At 39.8% G+C, this 27,238-nt stretch overlaps 1 protein-coding gene across 4 annotated transcripts in view; it reads left to right on the forward strand.

Annotated features, from left to right (window-relative positions):
- Positions 1-25,762, forward strand: part of DCP1B (decapping mRNA 1B) — a 61,332-nt gene extending 35,570 nt beyond the window's left edge. For all 4 annotated transcript variants that reach the window (XM_084640434.1, XM_084640436.1, XM_084640435.1 and 1 more), the window contains 5 exons: positions 1,548-1,683; positions 7,755-7,883; positions 8,661-9,509; positions 21,329-21,577; positions 25,552-25,762. In XM_084640434.1, coding sequence (XP_084496560.1) covers positions 1,548-1,683; positions 7,755-7,883; positions 8,661-9,509; positions 21,329-21,577; positions 25,552-25,632 — 1,444 coding nt within the window. In that variant the 3' untranslated portion in view covers positions 25,633-25,762. The remainder of the gene's footprint in view (positions 1-1,547; positions 1,684-7,754; positions 7,884-8,660; positions 9,510-21,328; positions 21,578-25,551) is intronic.
- The last annotated feature ends 1,476 nt before the right edge of the window (positions 25,763-27,238 follow it).

Here is a 27,238-nt window from a genome sequence, read left to right on the forward strand (position 1 = left end):
TTGTTGAAAATAAGCTTGTGTCACACATCACTAAATATTATGTATTTAAAAATAAATGTGTACACAGAATACAATACCTTTACATAATTCAGTGTCTCTCAAACTATATCAGAATGTAATGGGTCATCTGATTTATTCTCTAAAACCTAACAGATCTATTTCGGAGAGTGGCTCAATGAAAAAGTACTACATTAGGGTGAGAATGGATAATTTCCCCCCTCTTTTTGGGGACCTATAGTTTTAAAAGGAATTACCGTTACAGGTGTGCAAGAAAGGGGGTTAAGTGGGGGGAGGGGGTGTTCATAAAGGATGCCTGCAGTTTTTTTCTGTATTTTTAAATGTCCTTTCCATGTTAACCTTGAACTCCTTCTGTTTCTCCCTTTCTTAACAAAATGTGGAAGATTAAGTTCTTTGTCATTTTTCTGAAACGTAAGGCAAGGTCTTAATTAGCTCTGACTTCAATATATTTATTTGCTTAATAAAACAATTTTCAGTGTTTATACAATCAAATCAGAGATCAAACACCTCACATAAAGCCATATATATTCTGTGCAACATTTCGTTTCTGATAGTATTACTGATGTCCACTCACCTAGCTTTTTCACTGCTTTCTTTAAGAGTCCAGTGCTGGCAGAGCCCATCCCTTCTCTGCTTACTGCTCTATATCTAATGGCTGGCTCCTTTACTCTGCTATATGCCTGCTTTTTGGCAACATTTGTTTGTTTGTTTTTTTTGATGGGGAAGGGGTTGGAGGTGCTTAATTTTTGATAAAATGTTGTAATCAAAGTTTTTGAGGTCTTAGGGTATGTCTACACTGCAGCACTAGTAGACATACTAGACCAAGAAATACAGAGGTTTATAAGACAGCAAAAAAAGATCATCACTGCATTTCCTACCGCACTGAAGTGGCTAAATTGTGACCCAAGAAATAGTTGATAGAAAAACAATTTACGGAAATAAGCAATGATCCCTAGGAAACCTGGGCTTTTAACAACTAATGTTAGTTAACTAGCTCAAGTTGCAGTTGATGGTAATTAGGTACTCTCAAACTGGTAATTTACTACAATAAAGACTAGTTTTCAGAGGATTCATGCTATTGGAAACCATTTGTAGTGGTTTATAATAACAGCATTTCATATAGATTAAAAAATACCCTGTAGCTCAGCCAAGGGGCTGTGTGCTAGAACTCTCAGCATTCTGCTACAATTATAAAACAGCTGGGGCAGGAAATTGGTCATTTACTACAAGTTAATGACTGAATTGTGTCTGTTCCCCACGTCCCACCACCAGTCAGAACTAAATAACACAATAAATTCCCTGTACCTTCTGACTGTGGAACCTGTGATTGAGTTTCAGAAATTCAAGTCTTTATGCACAGAATTTGGAGGAAACTTCATCTTGTCCCCAGTCAAGCCATCCTTTTATGTAGACTGCAAAAATATATAAACTTCTAGAGTTTTGTTTAATGATTAAAAATAATTGTGATTGAACTTGATATTTTCATTTATTTCTGCCTTATGGATTCCCACTTTACTCCTCACTTCCAGTCTAACTCAGCAGGAGCAATTCAAAGCGCAGCAGGGGGCTGGAGCAGGAGCCTCTCCAATGATCCAGAGCTCTGGTGATAGCAAGGAAGTGGATATCTTACGGATGCTTACCAAGGCCAAAGATGAATATACCAAGGTGAGGTTTCTTCTGTGTAAAATTTCCTTTGGGCCATGATAACATGACTCCACCTCTTGTCATTTTGTCTTCTAATGGATTTATGTTCTTTTTGCAAAATTACTTTGCAAACACCAAATAATTACAGGATGTTGGAGCAGTATGCCTGATGTGGTTTTCCCTGACAAAACATGCAAAACAATTGCATGTTTGTGAATCAGTATCTTCCAAGGAAAATAATACATATAGGGATTTTTGGTTTTCTGTGGGGGTATTATTAAGTGATCACAGAATCATAGGACTGGAGGCAGGGGTGAAAGTAACTGAGGCCACTTACTGGTATGGGGCGGGGCCTCAGGTGGAAGGGGCGGGGCTGGGGGGTTAGCATCCCCCACCCAGCCTTTCCAGTCTGGCTGGCCTGCGCTGCCCAGGGCTTCCGTGTTGATTTAAAGGGCCTGGGGCTCCGGATGCCGCTGCTGCCATAGGAGTAGCAGCGTCCGGAGCCCCGGGCCCTTTTAAATCGCCGGCCACTGGGCAGCTGCTCCCTTTGGCCCCCCCACCCCCCTGTTGGCGGCCGGGGGGGCCAAAAGGAGCAGGAACGTTAAAACGCTTCTGGGTCCTTTGCTGCAGCAGCGCTTTAACATTGCCGCCCCTTCCCCCCCACCCTCCGTCAATGGCCCTGCTGGTATGGACCCTACCAGCAGGGCCGCCGACAGGGGAGGCAAAAGGGGCAGGGACATTAAAACGCTGCCGCGGCAGCACTTTAATGTGGGCTGGGTATGGGCCGGTGCGGGTTCTTACCGGTACACAGTACTGGCCATACCAGCTCACTTTCACCCCTGACTGGAGGGGACCTTGAGAGGTCATCTAGTCTAGTCCTCTGCACTTACGGCAGAATTAAGTATTATCTAAGTCATGTGAGCTTATGGGATACATTTTAGTGACTTTGATTTTGACACATGAATCTCACATTCTCCTTGCATATTCATTGGTGCCTAAGAGCTGTAACTTCTTTGGTGTGGATGACGTGGTGGCTTCTAGCTGCTGGGAAGTTATTCTCAGTCTCTTTGACAACTATCTAATGTCTTTTGCACACGTTAGTTTTGGTTGAGAAGACCTCTAGCATGTAAGTAACTGTTTTTAAATGTAGTTGGTGAGATGTAGTTTAGTCATTGATGGATGGAAATGAAAAGGTTTGAAACCTAGTATAATTCGATCCCACATGCTTCCTCTGTGTTCTGGAGTTTCTAAGACACCTAAGTAACTAATGGATTAATTAATTTTCTTCTTTTTATTACTGAGCAGCCCAGAACGTTTTACCTTTCAGAATAAAAGTCTAATCATTTCAATTATTTATATCAATGGTGTAAACTATTTCAGAGCCTCCGTTGGATCCTGCTGCTGTTTCCTATCTTTCATATGCAGCACCGTTGAATAATGAGCTCATAACATATAAGAGTTTTGGGTCTGGGAATATATATATATTTTTAACACAAGCAATTTAAAGAAAGGTGATTTTATTTCTTTTGTGAAATGTGGTTACTAATAAGATTTTAAGCAGGGCTGTAGTGAATTTTCTCAGCTCCCATGAAGTGTAGGCTTTGTTTCTTGTGGCACAGCTACTTTTGAAGCCAGCATCTTGAGACCTGTTCTGTGTAAGAGGTGGGTTTAATGCTTTAAACAGACAACAAAAAGAAGACGTGTTGGTATAATTTAATCCTGAATTGGTACCTAGGCTTGGATCAAAACTTTTTTGCTTCATATACAATAAAGTGTTTACAACTAATTTGAATAGCCACTATTGAAAGAACTATAATGGTACCTTCTGGAAAATCTAGAAAAACATGAGGCTTGTGCTCAGATACCTTGGTGATGAATACATGATAGAGGTAATTCTCTCCCTCTCCCTTTATACATATAAATGTATGTAGTAGGATATAGAGGAAGAGAAATACAAAAATATTTTGTTCAGAAATATGTGTGCAAACAAAGTCTTGGAATATTTTGTAAATTTGCTGCTGCTGCTTATGCCCCACATAATCCTATGTTTGTGGCATCATAATTGGTTGCCAAGGAAATATTCTGCAACAGAGCACTTTGCCTTCAGCTGGAGCATACGCAGCAGGAATAGCTGACCTGGTACAGACTAGAGATCATGTTTTCATGACAGTGTCCTTAGTAACATAAAATTAGGAAAAGAGGAGCGGGACAAATTGTGACACACAGATTTATTTTTACATTAAATCAGAGGTATCATTTCAGAAAATTTCAGGAGGAGGGGTCAAAGTTGCATCAGCATCCACAACATTGTTATAGGATATATTATATCCTGCAGAGTTCAGGGAAGGGGCAAAAAGTGAAAGACATAATGGAGCATATAGACCTATGAAAAGTCAGAGGAGGAAGGCAAACCAAGGTCTGGGGGAGGCAGCTATCCCCCTTGCCTCATAGCAAATGACACCCAGGCCTCAAGGCCACTATACTTCACAACTACCGTGATTTTTGGCCACTTCATGACTATTACGCTTTCTTTCCAGCTTATGTCTCAAGCCAATGATTGTGCTGAAATCAGCTTGTCAAGTCTGCTTATTAAGCCTTCTGCATCATCTGTGATTCGGAAGGATAATGGAAGCCTCGTGAGCCATAGAGTAGGAACAGAAAAGATAAACAAGCAGGTTTCAGTGCATTCAAGAGGTCTGTTTTCTTTCATTTAAGTCCAGTGGTAAAATTCTCCAAAGAGTCGAAGTGACGTAGGACTTAAGACCATGTCTACATTGCCAGGCAGCTCAGACTAAGGGGGTGAGAATAGCAGTGTGCATCAAAGTGCTGCGCTGTAACTCCCCGTGTGGATGCTGCATGCACAAATCTAAAGGTGAAGGAACTCCAGAGGGATCTAACAAAGCTAGGTGAATAAACAACACAGTGACATATGCTGTTTGGTGTTGGTTAATGCAAAGGAAACTTTTCTTAACACAAATACCTATTTTAATGTTATTGGCACACACTTCCCTCTTCCATACTGGATCTTCAAATTGTTGTTCTGATGTTGTCTTTCTAAGCCATCCATATGTAACTGGTTTTAAAGGGCAACTGCAAAGCAAGAGTGAAACTTTAGTTAAGCCCAGATTTCTGCCCTGGCACTAAAGGTTCCTGACACTACTTCCCACAAGGACAGAAGGTTCCATTAACCAGGCCTTGGGGCATTGAGCGTAGAAATCAATATAAACTAATTTTTTAAGAAGTTTCTCTTGCCCTCTGCAAAATCCTCTTGGTACTTCCTAGTTCACTTGAAGAGCTCCTAAAATTCACCATTATGTGCCATCAAATATCACTGCACTTGGATTGACAAGACTTCTGACATTTGAGATACCCCAGACATCTTCAGTGAACTAGTGTATACTAACAGGTTTTCACAACGAGGGGAAAAAACTGTAGCAGGTTAGCTTATGTAGCTCTCTGTGCTGAATGCTGCCCATCCAGCCTAGCCAGAGGGCATTCAGTACAGCATTTTATGGTTAACTCAAGTTCCATTTTTGCTTTGCAGTTCTCCTTTCAGGGCAAAGTTTACTTTTCGGTTGTCATAGTTTCCCAGTTCTGTTGCTTGAAGCAGTTGCTGACCTTATGCCAGATGGGCACAGCATGAAGGAAGATTCAAGAACTGAAATAACGTTTTCCACTTTGCTGCTAGCAACCCTTTTGGCATGTCTGTGTTTGTGCCTCCAAAAACCAGTGCTGAAGGCAGCATCTGAGCCAGAGGTTGAAGCAAAACGGCAGGAGCCCAGGTGTATGAATTGAACTTTGGTTCTCCTTCATGACATTTCCTCCCCTGAGCACCATTTTAGGAGTTACATGCCTGGCCAAACAGCCACTAAACTATTTTTGAGAAGTAGTTGGCAGTTATGGCAGTTCCCTCAAGCACAGCATTCCATAGAACCAGGACATAAATATGCTGCCTTCTCTAACGGCCCTCAAGATCTTCTTTATTGGCCTCCTCATGCAGTCATTGAACCAATCTGTCCCTCTCTTTCTCATTAGTTTTCCCGTGTTGATAGGTGTATTAGAAATGGTTGCACTGGATAGTTTTCAGTCCACTCTACCTTGTATATCTCTCAAGTTTATTTTTAACTGTTTGGTAGCTATTCTGGCTTATGATCAGTCCTTTGAATCCTGCCAGGTTTACGTCTGCTACCAAGACCACCCAGTCATTTCTTTAGTACCATACTACCTAGGAGCCCTTGCCATGTCCAGGACCCCACAGTGCGAGGCACTGGATAGACACAGAATGAAAAGATGGTCCCCACCCTAAGGAGCTTACATTCTAAGACAAGAGCCAGTACATGGATATAGACACATGGGGGAGTACAACGAAACAGTAAGACTTGGGTCAGCATGATAGGCGATGGTCTCTGAACACCAAAGGCCTAAGAGTCCAATTGTTGTAGTAATTACATAGGAATTGCCATACTGTATCAGACTTGTGGTCCATCTGTTCCAGTATTCTATTTCCAGCAATGCATAGAACCAGATGCCTCAGAGGAAGGTGCAAAAGCCCAAAGTGAACAATTAAAGAATGACCTGGACATAAGGAAAGCTTTTTCCTAACATTCATCAGTTAGAGTTTGGTTTATGTTCTGAAGCTTGAGGATTTATAGCTCCTCTGCATTTTTGTTTGTTGTGTCTAATTAACTTGTTCTTGTTATTAGTACAAATATTTAATCCTTCTGTGAATCCTGCTTATCTGTTGGTCACAGTAGTATCTTGTATCAGAGTTCCACGGGCTAATACTTCTTTCTTTAGACAGTGCATAATTTCCTTTTATCAAATTTCTATTTGTTGTTAGTCAATTATGAGAGGGTAAAGAAAAGCATTTGATTTACTTTTTCTGTACTATTCATTATTTTGTATACCTCCAGCATGTTTCCTCTTCTTTGCGCCTTCACTAAACTAAATATTCCCAGTTTCTGTTCATATTTTAGTCTTTCCATACTGCTAATCATTTTTGTCAAGCATTTCTGAATCCCCCTCTGCTTCTGCCCTATCCTTTTTGAGATAAGAATACCAGTTAACATATCAGTATTTAACAAGTGAACATATTGACTCTCAAATGCTAACCAATCAAATACTTTAATTTTTTTCCTTAAGATTTTAAGTGTGTATAAACTATACTGTTATCTGACTGTCAATGGCATGAGACCATTATCTAGAGGAGATCAGCAAGTATAACCCTCAACCCTAGAAAAAAAGATTTAAAATATCGTCCTCCCTTACAACCCTGTTTTTTAAAAAAACAGAAACTTGTAAAAATAGTAAACAAAGTGATTTATTGTATGGCCAAAATAAACATTTTTATAGGCCATCTCTAAACTTTGTTCCATGTAATTTTCAGTGGAAAAACCATAGGATACCAACTTTCAAACTGACACGCTCGTGTGCTCTAATCTTCTCTCCAATTCCTTTTCTTCTTTTTCCTCTTCCTTTTTTAAAACCAGCAGTAATCCACACAGGAGCATTAGAGAAAAAGAAATACGTGTTGAATTGCAAGGCTTATGCTTTTTTGAGGGTGGCAATTGTCTCTCAATAGAGCTATATATGCCAGGCAAGTTGAAATTATGAGGTTATGAAAGTACTAATGTAAAATATGTAAGAGATGCCTATTGATAGCCTATAAATATATATGCATATAAATCCTTCAGGTACCTAAACTACTTACAAGCCATAACAGAACTATCTGTTTACTGACAGAAAACCTGTAGCTGTGGTCTGGTCTCTAAGGTGCCAGGTTGGTTTTGCCTTAAGTACAGGAAAAGGAAAAGATGAGGAAGGGAATTGGGATTTTTTTCATTTTTAAAGGCTCACATACAAAGCATTGTGGTCTTGAGTCTGTAAACTTACATATGCTAACGTTTCTAGCCAATGAGATTGACTTCTATTCAGTATCCTCATTTATCACAATCAGTTATCAGTCTTGCAAATGGTGGTATTTCTTGAAGATTTAACCAGTTTGGGATTTTATGATACAAAGTTAGGGGAGAACATCCCTTAAGAAAATGGTAGTTTCTTTCATTCCAAAATATGTTTTATTTCTGTTGCAGTGTAAGACCTGTTCAGAGCCAAAACAAATGACCAGTTCCTCTGCTATCTATGACAACCCCAACCTGATCAAACCAATACCAGTGAAGCCCAGTGAAACTCAGCACCAACAAATACCTCAGCAAGGCAAGGTACACTTTAATTTGCACTCTGACTAGTGCTGCCATAACATATCAGGCACGGGAGGATGCTTGCGTTGATCAAATAGTACAATAATGTGAAGTGGAATTAGGGTAAATGGGATGGTCTTCATGCAAAATTAATATCTCTTTACAAAAAATAGCTTTTCTGTATAAAATTAGGTTATTTAAAACATAGATGTTGTATGCTGATTTATGCAAAAACAATTGATCTCTCAATTCAGGAATGTTGTTGTGGTTGCAGGCAGACCCCCAACTAGCCAGTGGAACAGGGCTTATTTTATTATTCATTTATTAATTTAAATGTGTACAATTGCCTTTCCATACATGATAGATGCCTTTCATACAACTTAAAAATACATCACAATGCAAAGTCCAGCAAGCTACATCCATTCTGCCATGGTAAGGAGAGAGACAGAAAGTGACACTACTTCCCACAAGGACAGAAGGTTCCTTTCTTCCCCTTCATGACCTTTTTGAGCTTTTCTAATATTTTATTAGTGACCCTAAGAGGAGACCCTTCTCTCTAGGCATTGAAAGTGAAGTAGGTACCTTTTTTCTGGAGGTAGCATTTTTCTCCCAGACGAGGAGTTTCAAGGCTGTCCTTTCCTCCCACATGACAGAATCATTAAATAATCCTCTTGAGAGGAGGAAGTATGGGTCAATTGTCTTGGCTGTTTCTTAGATACTGCAAGGTAACACTTCAGACAGTTAATGTAGCTTCTAGTGCAGACAAACTATGTTCACTTATTCTCTTTTTCCTCGCAGAACATGGACTCCGAACCACAACACTTATCTTTGACAGCACTGTTTGGAAAACAAGAAAATCCTACCATTTACCAAGATCTCCCAGAACAGTCACAGAAAAAGCACCAACTTAATCTTTCTGTCAGGCAGAGGGTAGTGCGTTCGCTGTCCTATGAGGAACCTAACAGACATTCACCCTCAGCAGAAAAGCAGCTTTGCCCAGCTATTCAAAAACTTATGGTGCGTGGGACAGACCTTCATCCACTCTCTGAGCTTCCTGAGAATCGACTGTGTGAAAACGGCAATGTCCGCTCCATAGGAGAGGTTTTCACTGGACTCTTCCAGCCTGTGACTTCTCATGGTATTGTAGCATCTCATCCAGCCCAGGACACAGCTGGCACTCAAAGCTTGTTACAGAAACTGCAGGGACAGTCAGGATCAGTGACCAAAATGGACCCAAGTGCAACAGGTACTGTAAGTTCAACAGCTTCAATCTTCAGCAGGACTTCTGCTGCTACAGCATCAGCAGCACAGATAAATAACATGACCCAGCCACATCTGGTATATTTCAATGGCTCTCTTCCAACCCAGACTTTAGGGCCTCAGACCATTGGTAAAGAACAGTCCAAAGTTCCTAGACAGCCACTTTCCCTCTCTGGCAACCAATCAACCAATTCTGGAGTGATTTCACCCCAAGAGTTACTGAAAAAACTCCAGATAGTGCAACAGGAGCAACAGTTACATGTGTCCAGCAGACCTACCTTGGCAGCTAAGTTTCCTGTAGTTACTCAGAACACCAACACTCTAAAACCTTTGGACTCCTGGATAGACAAGACATCAGGTGCACAAAAGCAGAGCCCTCTCTTTCAGGTAAACGTGATTTAAGGAACTAATGCTTGTGGGGAAGGTATCTAGGAATCTTTTGAGCTGCAGTGCAACAGAATTCAGTTTTATAAGGCGATTCTGTAATTCCCATTATTTCTCCCCTACCCCAACAAATCTCAGGCCATCAGACTCATTTTCATTTTATTTTGCTCTTGTACTGCTGGGGTCTGTGAGCCATATCCAAGTTAGTCTCAACAGAAGCAATGCTCCTATGCCAACATTAAGAAGTCCTGATTTCCCTAGCTTTAGTAATGTAAATACTGAAGGGTCTGATCTTTCCAGATCACTAATAACCATAGATGCTTCAGGCATAGATTTTTCTTACGCACTTAAGATATATACCTAATTACTGGCTTTGTGTCATTGTTTTCAAGTTCTAGTCAGATGAGTGTCTCCTACATGTGATTCAGAATCAAAATGAGTCAGCATTCCCCTTGCCCAAAGTGCCCCTTGTACATGAATTTAAACAATGTATGGAAGCGTTTCTTCACGTTCATATAGGAGCTAAAGCCAGAACAGATCAAAACATAAAAAGCTTTAGAACAGGACCAGTGAATCCCACCAATGTGATGTGACAATGAAGAAGTTGGTTACTGCCTCTGTAGGGGACCTGGTAGGACTAATCACTGGTTCTTGTATTTAACATTGTAATTTAGATTTTCTTTTCTTTCTGAACATCCTCAAATAATACTCTATCTAGGTCTGTGTTCCATCAGCATGATTTCTCTGATTCCCTTAATTAAGTAACAGTCCATTCTTTTTTAGCCACTAAGGATGAGGCAGTTCCCTACATTGCTAATCTGATTTTCTTGTGCCATAACAGCTACTTGTAGTCATTCAACAATTTTCTACTTTTTATATCAGTGTTTTTATTGAAAAATATTTCTAGTGTCTCTTTTTATCTTTCAAAAAACTAAACCTGAATGTTGGTGATTGTGCTTCATGGAACTGTCTGGCTTTGGTGCCTTAGAAAATTCAAGAAACTTGAGGAACTGTGCTATTCCTATGGTGTTTCAAGAACCACCACAAGTGCGGTTACAAAATGTCACATTATAGTTGACTATTACTGCTGTCCTTGTTGCCGGAGCAGAACCACAGCTAGTTTAGCTTCCTTGTAATGGCTTCCACGCTCAAATGTCCTCACAAAAAGTCCAGTTCCAGGGTGAGCATCTAAAGACCCTCTTGGCTTCTTTGTTAACTGATAGTCTGGAAGGCCTTTAATTGTGCTGGAACCTAGCAGCCCCACTGGAAAGCTGATTGCTTTACAGTTCTGGTGAATGAAGTCCAGAAGCTGTGAGTAAGGATGTTACTTTGAAGAGCCAGAAAACTCTTCAGAAATGCTCCAAATTTGTGAATACTGAGAAGAAAAAAGTTACTAACTTTATTTTCCCAACTCACTCAAATATGGGCACACTCTTCTTGACTTTCCTCACTTTACCAGACTAGCCATAACCATCCCTTTTTACTTTAGATAGTCTTGCTACTCGGAGAAGTCTGAAACAAAATTCTTTAATCAACTTTAATCAAGTTGATCAAAATTCTTTAATCAACTAGCCAGCAATTTGAAGCCACATTTGTCACTAAACCCACTGGTAAGAGCTGAAAATTTCCAAATTTTGGGATTCATTTGGGTAATTCTTTGTATGGTCATGTTTTCTGTGGGTTAGTCAGTGAAATTTCGCAGAAACAATTGCTTACAAAGGTGAATTTTGACTTAGCCACCAGTGGAGATTACTATTTGTGGTGACATAACTAAGGGCTTGTCTTCACATACAGCGCTACAGCAGCAGAGCTGTACCAGTGCAGCTGGCCTGCTGTAGCACTTTAGTGAAGAAGGTACTACACCAATAGGAGAGCTTCTCCTGTCAGCATAGTTAATCCACCTCCTTGAGAAGTGGTAGCTATGGCGATGCGAGAAGATCTCTTGTTGATAAAGCACTGTATACACTGGAAGGTTAGGTTGATATAACTGCATTGCTCAGGGGTGTCGATTTTTCACACCCCTGAGTGACTTAGTTATACTGATACAAGTCTGTAGTGTTGACTTGGCCTCAGTCCTAATGAATAAAAACAAAACATAAGAATGGCCATATTGGGCCAGACCAGTGGTCCATCTAGCCCAGGATCCTGTCTTTCAACAATGGCCAATGCCAGGTTCTTCAGAGGGAACAAACAGAACAGACAGTCGTTAAGTGATCCATCTCCTGTTGTCCACTCCCAGCTTTGGGCAGTCAGAGGCTAGGGACAGCCAGAGTATGGGGTTGCATTCTTGACCATCTTGGCTAATAGCCATTGATGGACCTATCCTTTATGAACAGATCTAATCTTTTTTTAAACCCCATTATAGTTTTGACCTTCACAACATCCCCTGGCAACAAGTTCCACAGGCTGATTATGCATTTTGTGAAGAAGTACCTCCTTTTGTTTGTTTTAAACGTGCTGCCTATTAACTTCATTGGGTGACCCCAGTTCTTGTGTTATATGAAGAAGTAAAGAACACTTCTTCGTTCACTTTTTACACACCATTTGTGATTTTATAGACTTCTATCAGATCTCCCCCCTTAGTCATCTCTTTTACAAGGTGAAAAGTCCCAGTCTTATTAATCTCTCCTTATAAGGAATCTGTTCCATACCATTAATAATTTTTGTTGCCCTTCTCTGTACCTTTTCCAATTCTAATATATTATTTTTGAGATGGGGAGACCAGAACTGTACACAGTATTCAAGGTGTGGCCATATCATGGGATTATATAGTGGCGTTATGGTATTATCTCTTATTATCTATCCATTTCCTAATTGGTTACCTTTTTGTTAGTAACTAAGTCACAGTAACTGCTTTTGTTTTCACTGGGTGAGGGAAATTGCATGCTATAAGTGTGAGAAGTTGTCTAACTCACTATGAAATGTGCACACAGCATGGCAAAAACGAGCTATTCCAACCTAGAAAATAGTCAAGGGTCAAGCTAAACATTATAAACCAGTTTGTACTAATAGGAAATAGCAAAAATATAAGACATCTCAGAAAAAGAAATTGATATTGATAAGAGTGATAGTGACCTCATTTTGCATGTGTTTGAAAAGGGCAAAAAAGCAGTAATTATATCTGGGTAAACCTGAGTTGGAAAGGACAACTGTTCAGAATGGAACTTGATACTGGGTTCATAATCTTAGTAATTTTACTAGAAGAATTCAAAGAGAAACAATAGCTGAGAGCAAAAATATGTACAGGGGAAAGTCATTCCAGAGATTACAACTGTAAATGTGCATAAAATGCAACAACAATTATTATAATTCCAATCGCACCTTGTTTGGCAGAGCATTACTCAAGAAGATTCATATTGACTGACAGGAGATGGCTTTATTGGCTGAGACACCAACAACCACTAGTGTACTACCTTTGAAACATTCAGCGTTGTTGAAAAGACCTATTACAGACTATAAACATGATTAAGATCTGATTAATCATTAGTACCACTACCAACCTAGATTCTGTAAGGCATGACCTATTCCATTCCATTGGGTCAGAGAGTAGACATAAACTTAGAAAGGCTAGTTAGAACAGGATTTACTATAGAATTCAGTGACTTGGCCAAGCCAGTTATACCTATTATTGAAAAAGATGGGAAGGTAAAAATCTGTAGAGACTTTAAAATCAGGGTCAATCCCTCTCAGTGTGTCTCAGTATTCTTTACTATAGACCAGTGGTTCCCATACTGGGGTTCGTGAAATGTTACAGGGGGTTCTCGGGGAAAAAAATTCCTAATGGCGGACGGAGCTGTCCCTAGGAACCCCAGGCAGCACGGGGCCAGCAGCCCAGAGCCCGTGGACTTCCAAGGGCTAAGCAGATCAAAGCAAGCATATCTATCACAGAGAAGAGATTTAAACTTCAAGACTCCTTATAAGAAATAGAAAGGGAGGTGGATATTTTTGGCTGTTTTTTAATTTAAATAGGCAGCTAGTATTGTTTTTAAAATTATTATGAAGAACAAGTTTAAGCTTGTTGTAATGTGCGTTGTTTGCCTGGACAGCTCAAGACCTGAATGCTTGTGTAGGAGGAACTCTTTGAGTTGGCTTCTTAAATACCTTCATGCTGTTTCATATCTGATACACCTTGGTGAAACATAGGAGCATTGTCTTTATAACAGGCTTATTCAAAGTGATACAAGCCATGAAAGTGAGATCTTGGAAGAGTGTTGCCGTTTTCATAATGTAATAAAAATACTGTAATGATAAATAATTAATAATAAATAGTGTGTAATAAGCATGTCATAAAAACAAATTTTATATTTCCAAGATCACTGCTTTTATAGCTTATACTCAGGTAAAGGAGAAAATCCCTGGAAATATTCATTTTTAGGAGGGGGTTCGCAAGACTTGACATTTCAGTGAAAGGGGTTCACAGGTTGTTAAAGTTTGGGAACCACTGCTGTAGACTGAAGACTTGTTTGCCACCTGTCCAGCGAATAAACATTTCAATGAAATAGGTTTGGCACAAATACATTTTACATGCTGATGCAAGATTAGTCAAAGCAGATCCTGACAATAAATGCACCGAAAAGTCTGTTCCTTATAATTGTTTATCATTTGGTATGGTATCTGCTCCTACTACAGATCAAAGGACAGTAAAGCAAATTTTATGATGTCTGCCAGGAATAGAATGCTGTCTCAACAATATCTTCATTATTGGGAAAAAAAGACAAAGGGTATTTAAGGAACAGATAAGATTCTTCAATGATGAGGAGAGACTATAGCTTGCATTTTCTCAACAGTCCTGACACATTACAAACCCAGTTTTAAATTGGCTTGTGATGTATCTCCATATGGCATAAGAACTTTCAACTCCCATATGGAAAGGAAAGACTAGTTGCCGGGAAAAATAGTAAAAGCTGAACAGAGTTATGCCCAAGTCTACAAAGGATGCACTCAGCCTAGTGCTAGACTGATTCAGGAAAGTATCCATATTAAAGGCAACAAGTAAGCATGTTTAATTCCCAATGGGAAAGCATTGATCCCTAATGGAATTTAAGAATCTGTTCTGAACAGGGATGGTCTTAAGTACATGCTTAAGTGTTTTCATGAATTTATGCCACGATCATAAGAATACCTACCGTAGCCTTGACATTATACAAATAATGTATTCTATTTACAATAAACCACTTACCCCACTTCTTAGACCAGCCGTAAATCAGTTACACACTTTCAATATAGGGCGTTATTTCTATCTGCATAAATGTGGTATTTTGCAGTGGTGGTTGTACTCAGTGGTGGTACAACTGGTATATTTTATTTGTCACAAATAAAACATTTAATACATTTGAAAAATACCATAATTTCTGAATTAAACTTGGAAAGACACTTTTTTAAGGTATGACAGGCCAGTTCATGAAAATGCCTAGAAACATTTACCTCATAGTGGAATGAACTTTCCAGTCACAAAAGATTCTTTCATACCAGATGAGGTACTTGGGTAATAATTAACCTGCAATCACAAATATTTAAGAAAGGGAGTTTCTGAACAGCAGTAATAACTAGGCTGCAGATAAATTTGGCATCCAGGGTTTGAATTTCAGATGTAATCAACAGCAGAAGAGTGCACCAGTTGTCTAGAAGAGCATGGCAACAAAACCATGTTTGTTACCCTGGTTTTAACCAACAAAATCTTGGCAACAGCTACATCTGGAATTTGCGGAGACATTTTTATGTGAAATGTTTTTAGTCCTAAGTGATACTTGCTAAAAATGTCCAGAAGTCCATAACACGTACTCTAACTACTAATGGTCTAAGAGACTCATTTGATACATATATGGAATTCTAAGCAGCTAATGTGTGATAGTAGGCCCCAATTTACATTACAAGAATTCCAGTACATTTCTCAGCTCAAAAAATATAACAAAAATTCACCAAGTGCCATGTTATCCAGCTGCTAACAGCATTGCTGAATACTAAACAGAGACATTTAAGTAAATACTTTGTTTCAAAGCAGCATATTTTTTCTTGTTGTCCTATTGCAGTGCTATACAACTGACAACAAACTAAACTCCTGTTGTGCTGATGGTGAGTCAGAGACTTAAGTCTTGATGTGGTGAAGCTAGAGATAAATCAGTGCATGTTGAATGAACAAGCAACTCAGGTTAAATTCAGAAAAAAAATCGTTAGCAACATTTTTAGGAAGGTGATTTGTGTCCTTATGAGGAATTATTCAAAGATAAGAGAAATGGCTGACTGGCAAAGTAGTGTCAAAATAGACTGAGCGCTGGTCTACACTACTGCGGTAAATCGATCTGACTTACGCAACTTCAGTTATGTGAATAACGTAAATGAAGTTGACATAGTTAGATCCATTACTGTGGTGGCTACACTGTGCTGTGTCGATGGGAGAGCTTCTCCCGTTGACTTCTCTTATGCTTCTCGGAGAAGTGCTCTTCCATCCATTTAGCATGTCTTCACCAGAACTGCTAAATCAACACTCACTGCATCAATTGCAGTGGTGTCGATTTACTGGTAAGTGTAGACATGCCCTGAGTGTCCTACATTGGCAATGTTGAATTTGGCACCTACACACCTGCTAGCTTAAGAGATCATCTCAAAGGTGTTTTATCTGAAATTACTCCATTACCAAAGATTCTTTAGTACCTTCAAGCCATAGTAATCACACTCAAAGAAAGTTGCAGGAGGTACTACAGAGATTACAATAATAGTACCAGAATTAACCTCTGACATTTCCAATGGAAGTTCAGAAGCCATTGGATAAATTTTATCACTTGGGTAACTGAAAATGTCTGAACTAGATAGCTAAACTGAAAAAAGTCTCCTTTGTGTTGAAGGAGACTGTCCTCTGCGTGTAAGGAAGCTACTTAAATGCTAGAATTTATGAACATGTAGAATCTCATTTGTTAACAACAAATTTTTAAATGTGTTACACAGAAAATTTAAGACTTCATTTACAAGAAATAGGTACATATATTTTCTATTCTTATCCTGAGACAAATATTTTAGGTGTGAGGATCACTTAGGTATTGCATTAGCCAAATATTAGCTTGCTCAGTCACCAGTACATGGCAGGGTTGCTTACACACTGAGCCTCTGTTTTACGTATACTAGTGAAAAGCAGTTCCTCTCCATGAAAAACACATAATTCTTAAGTAATGCCTACTAAACTACATTGTATATTTGCTTATGACTAGAATAAGTCCATGCTATTAAAAGCACAACATACTACCTCTAAACTTCTGTTACAGATTCTTATTCCTCAGATTGTATACAGCAAAGTGGTAACTTGGATTTTTAAGAACCTGACACTGAATCCAAATTCTGTAGAAGCATATTACTTTTATTTTAGCTAGAAACATCCCTGCCAGCATTAGTCATTTTGTTAGAACAGAACCACTAATAAGTAACACTAGGGGCCACCAGTGTTCCAAGCACAGACATGAATGTACCACCTTCCCTGTTGGCTGTCAGCAGCCACACAATGAGTTTGGGGAGACCTGCCATTACCATGCAGGGAACACAGACTTGCTTCTTTCTGTTATGATTGTGGGGGAATAGCAATTGCAGGTAAATAGTTTTTTTTAAAAGCTATCTGGCTTTGAAAAGCAGAGAAACAACAGTGCAGTTAGTGAGAGGCATTGGCACAGTATACATATTGCATGCTTTTTCATATCCACAGATCCTTTTAGAAAGTTTTTCTGCTCCTGTAAATTTACCATCACAAAGTAGCTTGAGAACTTAGTCCTTTTCTCTCTCTCTCACTCTTTAGAGTGACTGCCTACTATGGTAAATAGTGCCCAAATAGTTTAGATAAAATAACAGTAAATATTTGTTTTGTTGTTATCATGTTGGTCCCAGGATATTCGAGACACAATGTGAGTGAGGTAATATCTTTTACTGGATTTACTTCTGTTGTTGAGAGATATAAACTTTCAAGATTACATAGAGCTTTAGAAGATGCTACTATGGATGTTTGTCCATATAAAAAAAAAAAAAAACAACAATCATGACAATATTGCTCCCCCCCTGGGGAGCCTCTCAAATAACGCCGGATACTTGAGCAGTGAGGAAAGCTACAGATTAGAATTAAGGTCCATTACTACAGCTTTGCGGCAAACATTTAGAGAGCACTTGTCACATTATCTTATTCCTACCAGCATGGTGGGGTGCTCCACATTTAATAGTTCTAAATATACCCCAAAATTAAAAGGATAAAACTCTGCAGGCTCACAATCTACTTTCAAATCAGTATGTGCCTCCCTACTTAGACTAAAATTAAGGGAACACTGACAGAATCATATTAGCATCTAGGGGCCACAGCAATGGTTCCCTCAACACACCTAGCAATATTGTTAACCTATCCAACTATACTCTCAGCCCAGCAGAAGCAGCTGTTCTATCTCGGGGCCTCTCCTTCTGCCCCTCCACCCCCACGAACATGATACAGTTCTGTGGTGACCTAGAATCCTATTTTCGACGTCTCCGACTCAAGGAATATTTCCAAAATACCTCTGAACAACATACTAATCCACAGAGGTCTCCCTACCAACACTACAGAAAGAGGGATTCTAGGTGGACTCCTCCTGAAGGTCGAAACAGCAGACTGGACTTCTACATAGAGTGCTTCCGCCGACGTGCACGGGCTGAAATTGTGGAAAAGCAGCATCACTTGCCCCATAACCTCAGCCATGCGGAACGCAATGCCATCCACAGCCTCAGAAACAACTCTGACATCATAATCAAAAAGGCTGACAAAGGAGGTGCTGTTGTCATCATGAATAGGTCGGAATATGAACAAGACGTTGCTCAGCAGCTCTCCAACACGAGTTTCTACAAGCCATTACCCTATGATCCCACTGAGAGTTACCAAAAGCAACTACAGCATTTGCTCAAGAAACTTCTTGAAAAAGCACAAGATCAAATCCGCACAGACACACCCCTGGAACCCCGACCTGGGATATTCTATCTACTACCCAAGATCCATAAACCTGGAAATCCTGGGCGCCCCATCATCTCAGGCATTGGCACCCTGACAGCAGGATTGTCTGGCTATGTAGACTCCTTCCTCAGGCCCTACGCAACCAGCACTCCCAGCTACCTTCGAGACACCACTGACTTCCTGAGGAAACTTCAATCCATCGGTGATCTTCCTGATAACACCATCCTGGCCACTATGGATGTAGAAGCCCTCTACACCAACATTCCACACAAAGATGGACTACAAGCCGTCAGGAACACTATCCCCGATAATGTCACGGCTAACCTGGTGGCTGAACTTTGTGACTTTGTCCTTACCCATAACTATTTCACATTTGGGGACAATGTATACCTTCAGATCAGCGGCACTGCTATGGGTACCCGCATGGCCCCACAGTATGCCAACATTTTTATGGCTGATTTAGAACAACGCTTCCTCAGCTCTCGTCCCCTAAAGCCCCTACTCTACTTGCGCTATATTGATGACATCTTCATCATCTGGACCATCTTTTCATCATGGAAAAGAAGCCCTTGAGGAATTCCACCATGATTTCAACAGTTTCCATCCCACCACCAACCTCAGCCTGGTCCAGTCCACACAAGAGATCCACTTCCTGGACACTACAGTGCTAATAAACAATGGTCACATAAACACCACCCTATACCAGAAACCTACTGACCACTATTCCTACCTGCATGCCTCCAGCTTTCACCCTGACCACACCACACGACCCATCGTCTACAGCCAAGCTCTGCGATACAACCGCATTTGCTCCAACCCCTCAGACAGAGACAAACACCTACAAGATCTCTGTCAAGCTTTCTTACAACTACAATACCCACCTGCAGAAGTAAAGAAACAGATTGACAGAGCCAGAAGAGTTCCCAGAAGTTACCTACTACAGGACAGGCCTAACAAAGAAAATAACAGAACGCCACTAGCCGTCACCTTCAGCCCCCAACTAAAACCCCTCCAACGCATTATTAAGGATCTACAACCTATCCTAAAGGATGACCCAACACTCTCACAAATCTTGGGAGACAGGCCAGTCCTTGCCTACAGACAGCCCCGCAACCTGAAGCAAATACTCACCAACAACCACATACCACACAACAGAACCACTAACCCAGGAACTTATCCTTGCAACAAAGCCCGTTGCCAATTGTGCCCACATATCTATTCAGGGGACACCATCACAGGGCCTAATAACATCAGCCACACTATCAGAGGCTCGTTCACGTGCACATCCACCAATGTGATATATGCCATCATGTGCCAGCAATGCCCCTCTGCCATGTACATTGGTCAAACTGGACAGTCTCTATGTAAAAGAATAAATGGACACAAATCAGATGTCAAGAATTATAACATTCATAAACCAGTCGGAGAACACTTCAATCTCTCTGGTCACGCAATCACAGACATGAAGGTCGCTATCTTAAAACAAAAAAACTTCAAATCCAGACTCCAGCGAGAAACTGCTGAATTGGAATTCATTTGCAAATTGGATACTATTAATTTAGGCTTCAATAGAGACTGGGAGTGGCTAAGTCATTATGTAGCCTATTTCCCCTTGTTTTTTCCTACCCCCCCCCCCCCAGATGTTCTGGTTTAACTTGGATTTAAACTTGGAGAGTGGTCAGTTTGGATGAGCTATTACCAGCAGGAGAGTGAGTTTGTGTGTGTATGGGGGTGGGGGTGTGTGTGAGAAAACCTGGATTTGTGCTGGAAATGGCCCACCTTGATTATCATGCACATTGTAGGGAGAGTGGTCACTTTGGATGAGCTATTACCAGCAGGATAGTGAGTTTGTGTGTGTGGTTTTTGGGAGGGGGGGAGAGAACCTGGATTTGTGCAGGAAATGGCCCAACTTGATTATCATGCACATTGTGTAAAGAGTTGTCACTTTGGATGGGCTATCACCAGCAGAAGAGTGAATTTGTGTGGGGGGTGGAGGGTGAGAAAACCTGGATTTGTGCTGGAAATGGCCCAACCTGATGATCACTTTAGATAAGCTATTACCAGCAGGACAGTGGGGTGGGAGGAGGTATTGTTTCATATTCTCTGTGTGTATATAAAGTCTGCTGCAGTTTCCACGGTATGCATCCGATGAAGTGAGCTGTAGCTCACGAAAGCTCATGCTCAAATAAATTGGTTAGTCTCTAAGGTGCCACAAGTACTCCTTTTCTATTAGCATCTAGGTTTCTGGTAAAGATGTTCTCTTTTTCTTTAAAGGTTTTTTTAGTCTAGTGCATTGAGCATGGGCCAGGAAGTCAAAACTAGATTCTGTTCCTGACTCTGCCAACAACTCATTATGGAACTTTGGGCAAGTCACATAACCTCCTGTTCCTGTTTTCCTATCTGTAAAATGAGGATGCATACCCCGCAAAGTATTTTGAGAGCTATAGATGAAAAGTGCTATACAGCACTATTAAGTTCAAAATATTTATTAAAGTACACTCTCATATTAGCAAGCATATTCTCAAAACCCAAACTGGGGGACATGTAAGGACCATCCTTATCAGAAGGACATCAAATGTTGCAGTTTGTCATTCTTCTACAGTGCTAGTATTTATAATAGTTTAACTTTTATAATAAGATGATTTTATATTTAAGTAATTTGCTGCGTATATAGACTTATTACACTTGAGATTCAGTACTGTGATCTTGAATTGGATGGGTGGTTTTGGGCCCCAGATACTCTTTTTCCTCCGTGTATCCCTGCGTATCTGCTCTTGTGATCTCTTTCAGCCTCGAGTCCTCTTACCCCTGTATTCTTAGTGAATATACACATTGCTTAAATGCTTCCATTTTTTATTAATCTGTGTATGGGCAGGTCATCTCACCTCAGCGCATTCCTGCTACTGTGACTCCTGCACTGCTGATGTCCCCCATGCTGTTCACACAGTCCACACTTGCTCCACCAAAGGCAAGTGAAAGTGGGTGCTTACCACCAGCAAATCAAGAATCTGCTGCCAATTCAGCTAGCCTTCTCCTTCCTATGCAGAATCCTGAGTCATCTTGCGTAAACAGCAACTCATTGACCAAGATGCAGCTGCAGGAAACTCTTTTACACCTGATCCAGGTAAAGAATCAGAAACATTCCCCCTTTGCTTGTATCCCTCCTTTCCATTTTGATTTAAATACCTCTGATGGATAATTGGTGCCATCCACCAGTCTGAATGATAGATTAGTAAACTAAAATGTCCACTGTGAGTTGTACTATTTCTGGCTGTATAGTAAAGAAGCACTAAATCATTGGCTAAGGAGATAATAGTCCCTCTTGCTACAGTTTTGGTTTAACTGTGTTTTGATTAATGTATGCAGTTCAGGGTGCAACAGTTCAAGAATGATAATAAATTTGAGGGGATTCAGGGGAGAGAACAAGGATGTTAAGGGCTTACAGGAATTGGTTTAAAGGTGAAAACTACTTACATGTATGTAGTTTAGCTAAAAGATGAGCATCTCAGTGGCAATACTTTGGAAATCCTTAAAAGATATCTATGTTGAGGACAGGAGAAGTTCAAGTAGGAATAAGGAATAATGGGATGAAGATGAGCAAGTAAAAACGAAGGATAAATATCCAGAAAATATTTTAACAGGATCCGTTAAGTGTAGTTTTCCAGCTTGAGTTACTCAGATATAGGCTTGACAAAACACGCAGGAATATTATGTAGAAAACAATCCTGTATTTGTCACAGGGTAGAATGAGTACTCTTTGGGGATCCTTCCTATCTTCAAATTCTATGGATACTAGAAAGAGTGGTTTTAAAGGGGATGTGGTAAATGCCAAAGGTAAATATACATAATTTATAAGGAATAAAGAGGGACAGGTCTTGGGTTCCAATTTCTAAGCCCAGGCTACTTGCCTACATAAGTGTAGACCCTCTACTTAGCAGGGAAGAACAACAAGGGTTATTTGTGGCACCTTAGAGACTAACAAATTTATTTGGGCATAAGCTTTCATGGGCTAAAACCCACTTCATCAGATGCATGGAGAGGAAAATACAGTAGGAAGAGATAGATAGATATACAGAGTACACAAAAAGATGGGGGTTGCCTTACCAATTCTAACAAGACAATTCAATTAAAGTGGGCTATTATTAGCAGGAGGAAAAATCACAGCTAATAATAGCCCACTTTAATTGAATTGTCTCATTAGAATTGGTAAGGCAACCCTCATCTTTTCGTGTGTGTGTGTTCATGTTCCTACTGTATTTTCCACTCCATGCATCTGATGAAGTGGGTTTTAGCCCACAAAAGCTTATGCTCAAATAAAATTTTAGTCTCTAAGGTGCCACAAGTACTTCTTGTTGTTTTTGCTGATTCAGACTAACACGGCTACCACTCTGAAACTTAGCAGGGAAGGTGAGCTAATAACTGATGACCTCAAGAAGGCTGAGGTGTTTAATGAGTATTTTGCTTCAGTCATCTCTAAAAATGTTAGAGGACCAGATACTCAAAACAATTAACATTAACAAGGAGGAAGGAATGCAAAATAAGAAAAGAATATTTAGATAAGTTACATGTATTGAAGCTTGTAGGGCCTAATGGTTCTCATCCTAGGGTATTTAAGGAACTAGCTAAAGCAATCTGAGAACCGTTAGCAATTATCTTCAAGAACTCATGGAGGACAGGTGAAGTCCAGAGGGCTGGAGAAGGGCAAATATAATACTTATCTTTAAAAAGGGAAACAAAGAGAACCTGGAGAATTATAGGATCAGTCCACCTAATTTGTATAATGGAATGCAGAGTGTGTTTATAAATAAGGTTAAGGTTTTGTCATGGTTATTTTTAGTAAAAATCACGGACGGGTTGTGGGCAATAAACAGGTTGCGTGATCTGTTTGTGACTTTTACTAAAAATAACCAGGGGGGATGACAGCCCAAGCCCCATAAAAGTCAGAAATTATTACAACAAAAATAAAGAGAAAACACAACTGGTGCCTAACTTAACAAACTACGTTAGATTCAAAGTTTCCTCAGCACATGCTTTCAGCAGTCTTACTGACCAAACTCTTTAGGACAAAACCCCTCCCCCAGAGTCCCTGGTTGTTTCCTTTGTCTCTTCAGGTGCAATGAATATGATGGGCAGGGGGAGTGAGGGAGCTATCTTGTGGTATCTGCCCCTGCTTTTTATATTTTCAGTCCCACTCTTGAAAAACATTTCCAGGTGGGAGCAAGGGGACAGGCAATCTTTGTTGAAGGAAACTCCATGATGTTCTTTTGCTAACATGTAGATTTTTGCCTCTGTCCACTTTCCTGCCAAAGAATGGCCACTTAGCAGGTAATGGTCCATCAGCCTTGTTTACACCTGGCTGAGGCATCAGCTTGCCCTTTGTCTCTGAGGAACTGGTTTGGCCACTCCTCAGACTTATCTGGAAAACATACTTTTAGTCATTATTTCAGCTTATGTTTATAACTTCACATATAACGTTGCTACATGCATTTTAGCATATTATATTATATATCAGCAAATTGAGTTTTCAAATGATACCTTTCAAGGGATACTTTGTACAAAGATTATTGCAATCATATGTAGAGTGTGAACACAGTTATGTTCTGTCCCAAGTATCATGCATTTTACTCTTTGAAGCTTTGTCTGCAAAATGTACACATGGGCAGGTTCTTCCCAATGTCTATAAAAATTAATTGGGTTGCTTGGAAATTATTTGCTGTTTAAAACACTCTGCATTTGATACTGGATGGCAGCTTCATACCCGTTGTTTCCTGATTTGCATCATCAATTTCATATGCTTCTGACTTTCCCCAAGGAATGTCCTAATTTTAGTTATCCTCCTATGCTCATGCATGGGTTGGTTCATTCCCTCGTAATTTGAGTTCTGTTCCTCCACTCTGCCAGGCTGTCAGGTTTGCAAGCAGTAGTTCTGAAATTGTAGTGTGCAAAATCCTGGTGGTCTGCAAAATGAACCATTTTGAGAACCAGTCAGTGTGGCATATTGCAGTTTTGGGAAGGGAGATGGTCCATGGAAAAATATTTTAGTGCAAAATGGTCTGCAGAGTGGAAAAAGTTTGAGAACTACTATCCTAAAGAGTCATAGAGTTCAAAGCCAAAAGGGACCACCAGATCATCTAGTCTGACCGCCTGTATATCACAGGTCACCAACACCACCCAGCATCTGCTAAACTAGCAACTGAAATTAGAACAAAGCCTACAGCCTTTTGGAGACTAAATTATTATGTGCTACAGGCAGACAACAGGAGGGACCAAGTTGCACCAGTGACTGAGACCCTTGCAGTGGCTGGGAATTGATTGATAGAGATACCCAGATGATCCCAGCAAATGACCCATATCCCATGATGCAGAGGAAGGCTCAAACCCCCAAGATCACTGACAGTCTGACTTGAGGGAAAATTCCTTCCCAACTCCACATATGAGGATCAGTTAGACCCTAAGCAGGTGATCAAGAATCAGCCAGCTATTTAAGAGTGCATGGGTGGAGGAACCAGTGCAGATTAAGATCATTAAGGCCAATGGCATTCAGTGCAGGTGCAGCAATTTGACTGCATGGAATTTAGTGTAGGAACAGGAAGAAACTCAGCCCACCTGCTCACCCAGGCACTTTGGTATTATTATTGCAGTAGTGGGTGGGGAACAGAAACTATGTAAAGGACCTCCTAGATATGTGATCATTAGGGTGACGAGAAGAAATTGCAAGTATATGTTATCACTACAGAAGTCTTGCAGGGCAGGAAAGAGAAAAGTCTGACTTTCACCCAGCCAACGCTATCATGAATTTCCAAAATTTCCTGGTTTCTGTGTCTTCAACTCTTCTAAAAGAGATAAGAGAATTCCCCCTTTTCTTATGCTGCCAATGTGTGCAAAAATGTTGTTAAAGCTTTTAGCTGGAAGTAACAACGTGTTTGGGTTTTGTGTTCTGTTTTTGTGTGTTTGATGATGAAAACTCCCTGCCAGTGCCAATTTTGACTGGGATGTTATGGTTGAAAATTAATTAGACCTTGAAATGTAAAGAATTCAGAATCACAGCTTGAGAACTGTGATCTTCCAGTAACAAGTCTTATTTATTTTGTTTTTCAGAATGATGACAACTTCTTAAACATTATCTATGAAGCTTATCTCTTCAGTGTGAAAAAGGCATCAATCAAAAAGTCTATGTAAAAGAGAATTTTAAAATTAAATTTCTATGACTTCCTGAACTCCAGGAAGAAAAATTCTCTCATGCCATGGTGTTACATTGTTTAAAAGCTTCTGCCGTTAAAAACAATAAAATGAAATAAATGGTCCTAGACTTTTTAGATACACTTAAATATTGCTTGTTGGCAAGTACATGCTGTACTGAAAAATGTGTGGGTGAAAACTGCTTTCCTGGGGGCGAGGGTAACAACACTGCTAAAGACTTAATCACAAAATTTCTTAAATTATTTTTCTTACATGGGCCTGTTGCTAGATGAATTATATTTCCTTCATAAAGACTCTGTTTTCAGAGTTCATTTTTCTTTTTATTTATGGCTGTGGTTATTCATGGACTAGATATTTAACGTGTTTTTTTCTCGGATAGATGTTATCACTTCCATTACTCAACACTATTTCACAATGAACAGTGCCCATTCCTGGCCACCATGTGGCAGTGTTGGACTGTTTTTAAGTATATGACGATACTGGTGAAATTTTGGAAGAGGAATGATCTTTTGAATCAGGGGTGGTTCCGTCACCTTTTCTAACCAAAAAAAAAAAATTGTTTCAAAGAAAGTGGTAACATTTTTCCTCAAATTTTTTTTTATGAAAATCAGTTTCTGTTTTGTCTTCAAAATATTTATAGCCAGCTGTAGAAATGGAACTCTGAGCAGTTCTTTAAAATTATAGGGTGGCCCTTTTGTTTGTGACTGTTCTTGCTGTTAACGTGATGTGGCATTAGCGTCATTTTTCTGTGCTTCTGGAAACAATCTGCATAATCATAAGCAATATGTAAACTGGTCAAGAAAACAGTTACTTGGTTTATAAGTCCTTTTTTAGTATGTTCCAAGAGCAGAAAATAAAATGGATTAGCCAGAGTGTGCAGTGGATTAATTTTACTACCACATGGACTAAGTATTTAATTCTGAAAGGTCAGTTGTCAAGTTTAAGCTCTGAATTTAGTATACTTCCAAACTTGTATAGGAATGAAGTAGATTACAGTGAGCAATGTGCTCCACATTAACACATTTTTAAATCAATCAGACTAAACAAACAAACGTGGTGTTTTTAGTTCTTACATGCTTCAATGGCAGATGGTATGTGTAAAGCCATGGTTTGTTCATAGTCCCCATCGAAGAAAAAAATCAGTCCAAATTTTTTTCTACTCTGTAATGCTACAGTATAAAAATGGTACTTTCTTATTCACCAGAACTGTTTCCTTTGTGGTTTCAGAGCAAGATCTGTTGATTGTAATGACAAAAGTATGTTTTTACTGCTTTACTCCCAGTACTGTTGAGGCAAATCAGCAAAGGCCTTGTCTACATGGGCATATGTGTTCAGTATTATATACAGTGTGAATTTAAACTGATATAATTCTTTGGTTATATAGCGCACACACACACACACACACACCTATGTGAACACTCTAATTCTGGTATAAGAGTGGCTTTTTTCCGTTTAATTTATGTTGTTTGGGAATGAGTTTAAACTAAACTGAAAATAGCCATTCTTATACCAGAATTAGTATGTCCACATAGGGGTTATACCTATGTAACTATGTAGAACCGGTAAAACTTTCCCATGTAGGCAA

This window comes from Lepidochelys olivacea (genome assembly GCF_965140295.1).
Source record: "Lepidochelys olivacea isolate rLepOli2 genome assembly, chromosome: 1".
NCBI classification, from domain to species: Eukaryota; Metazoa; Chordata; order Testudines; family Cheloniidae; genus Lepidochelys; species Lepidochelys olivacea.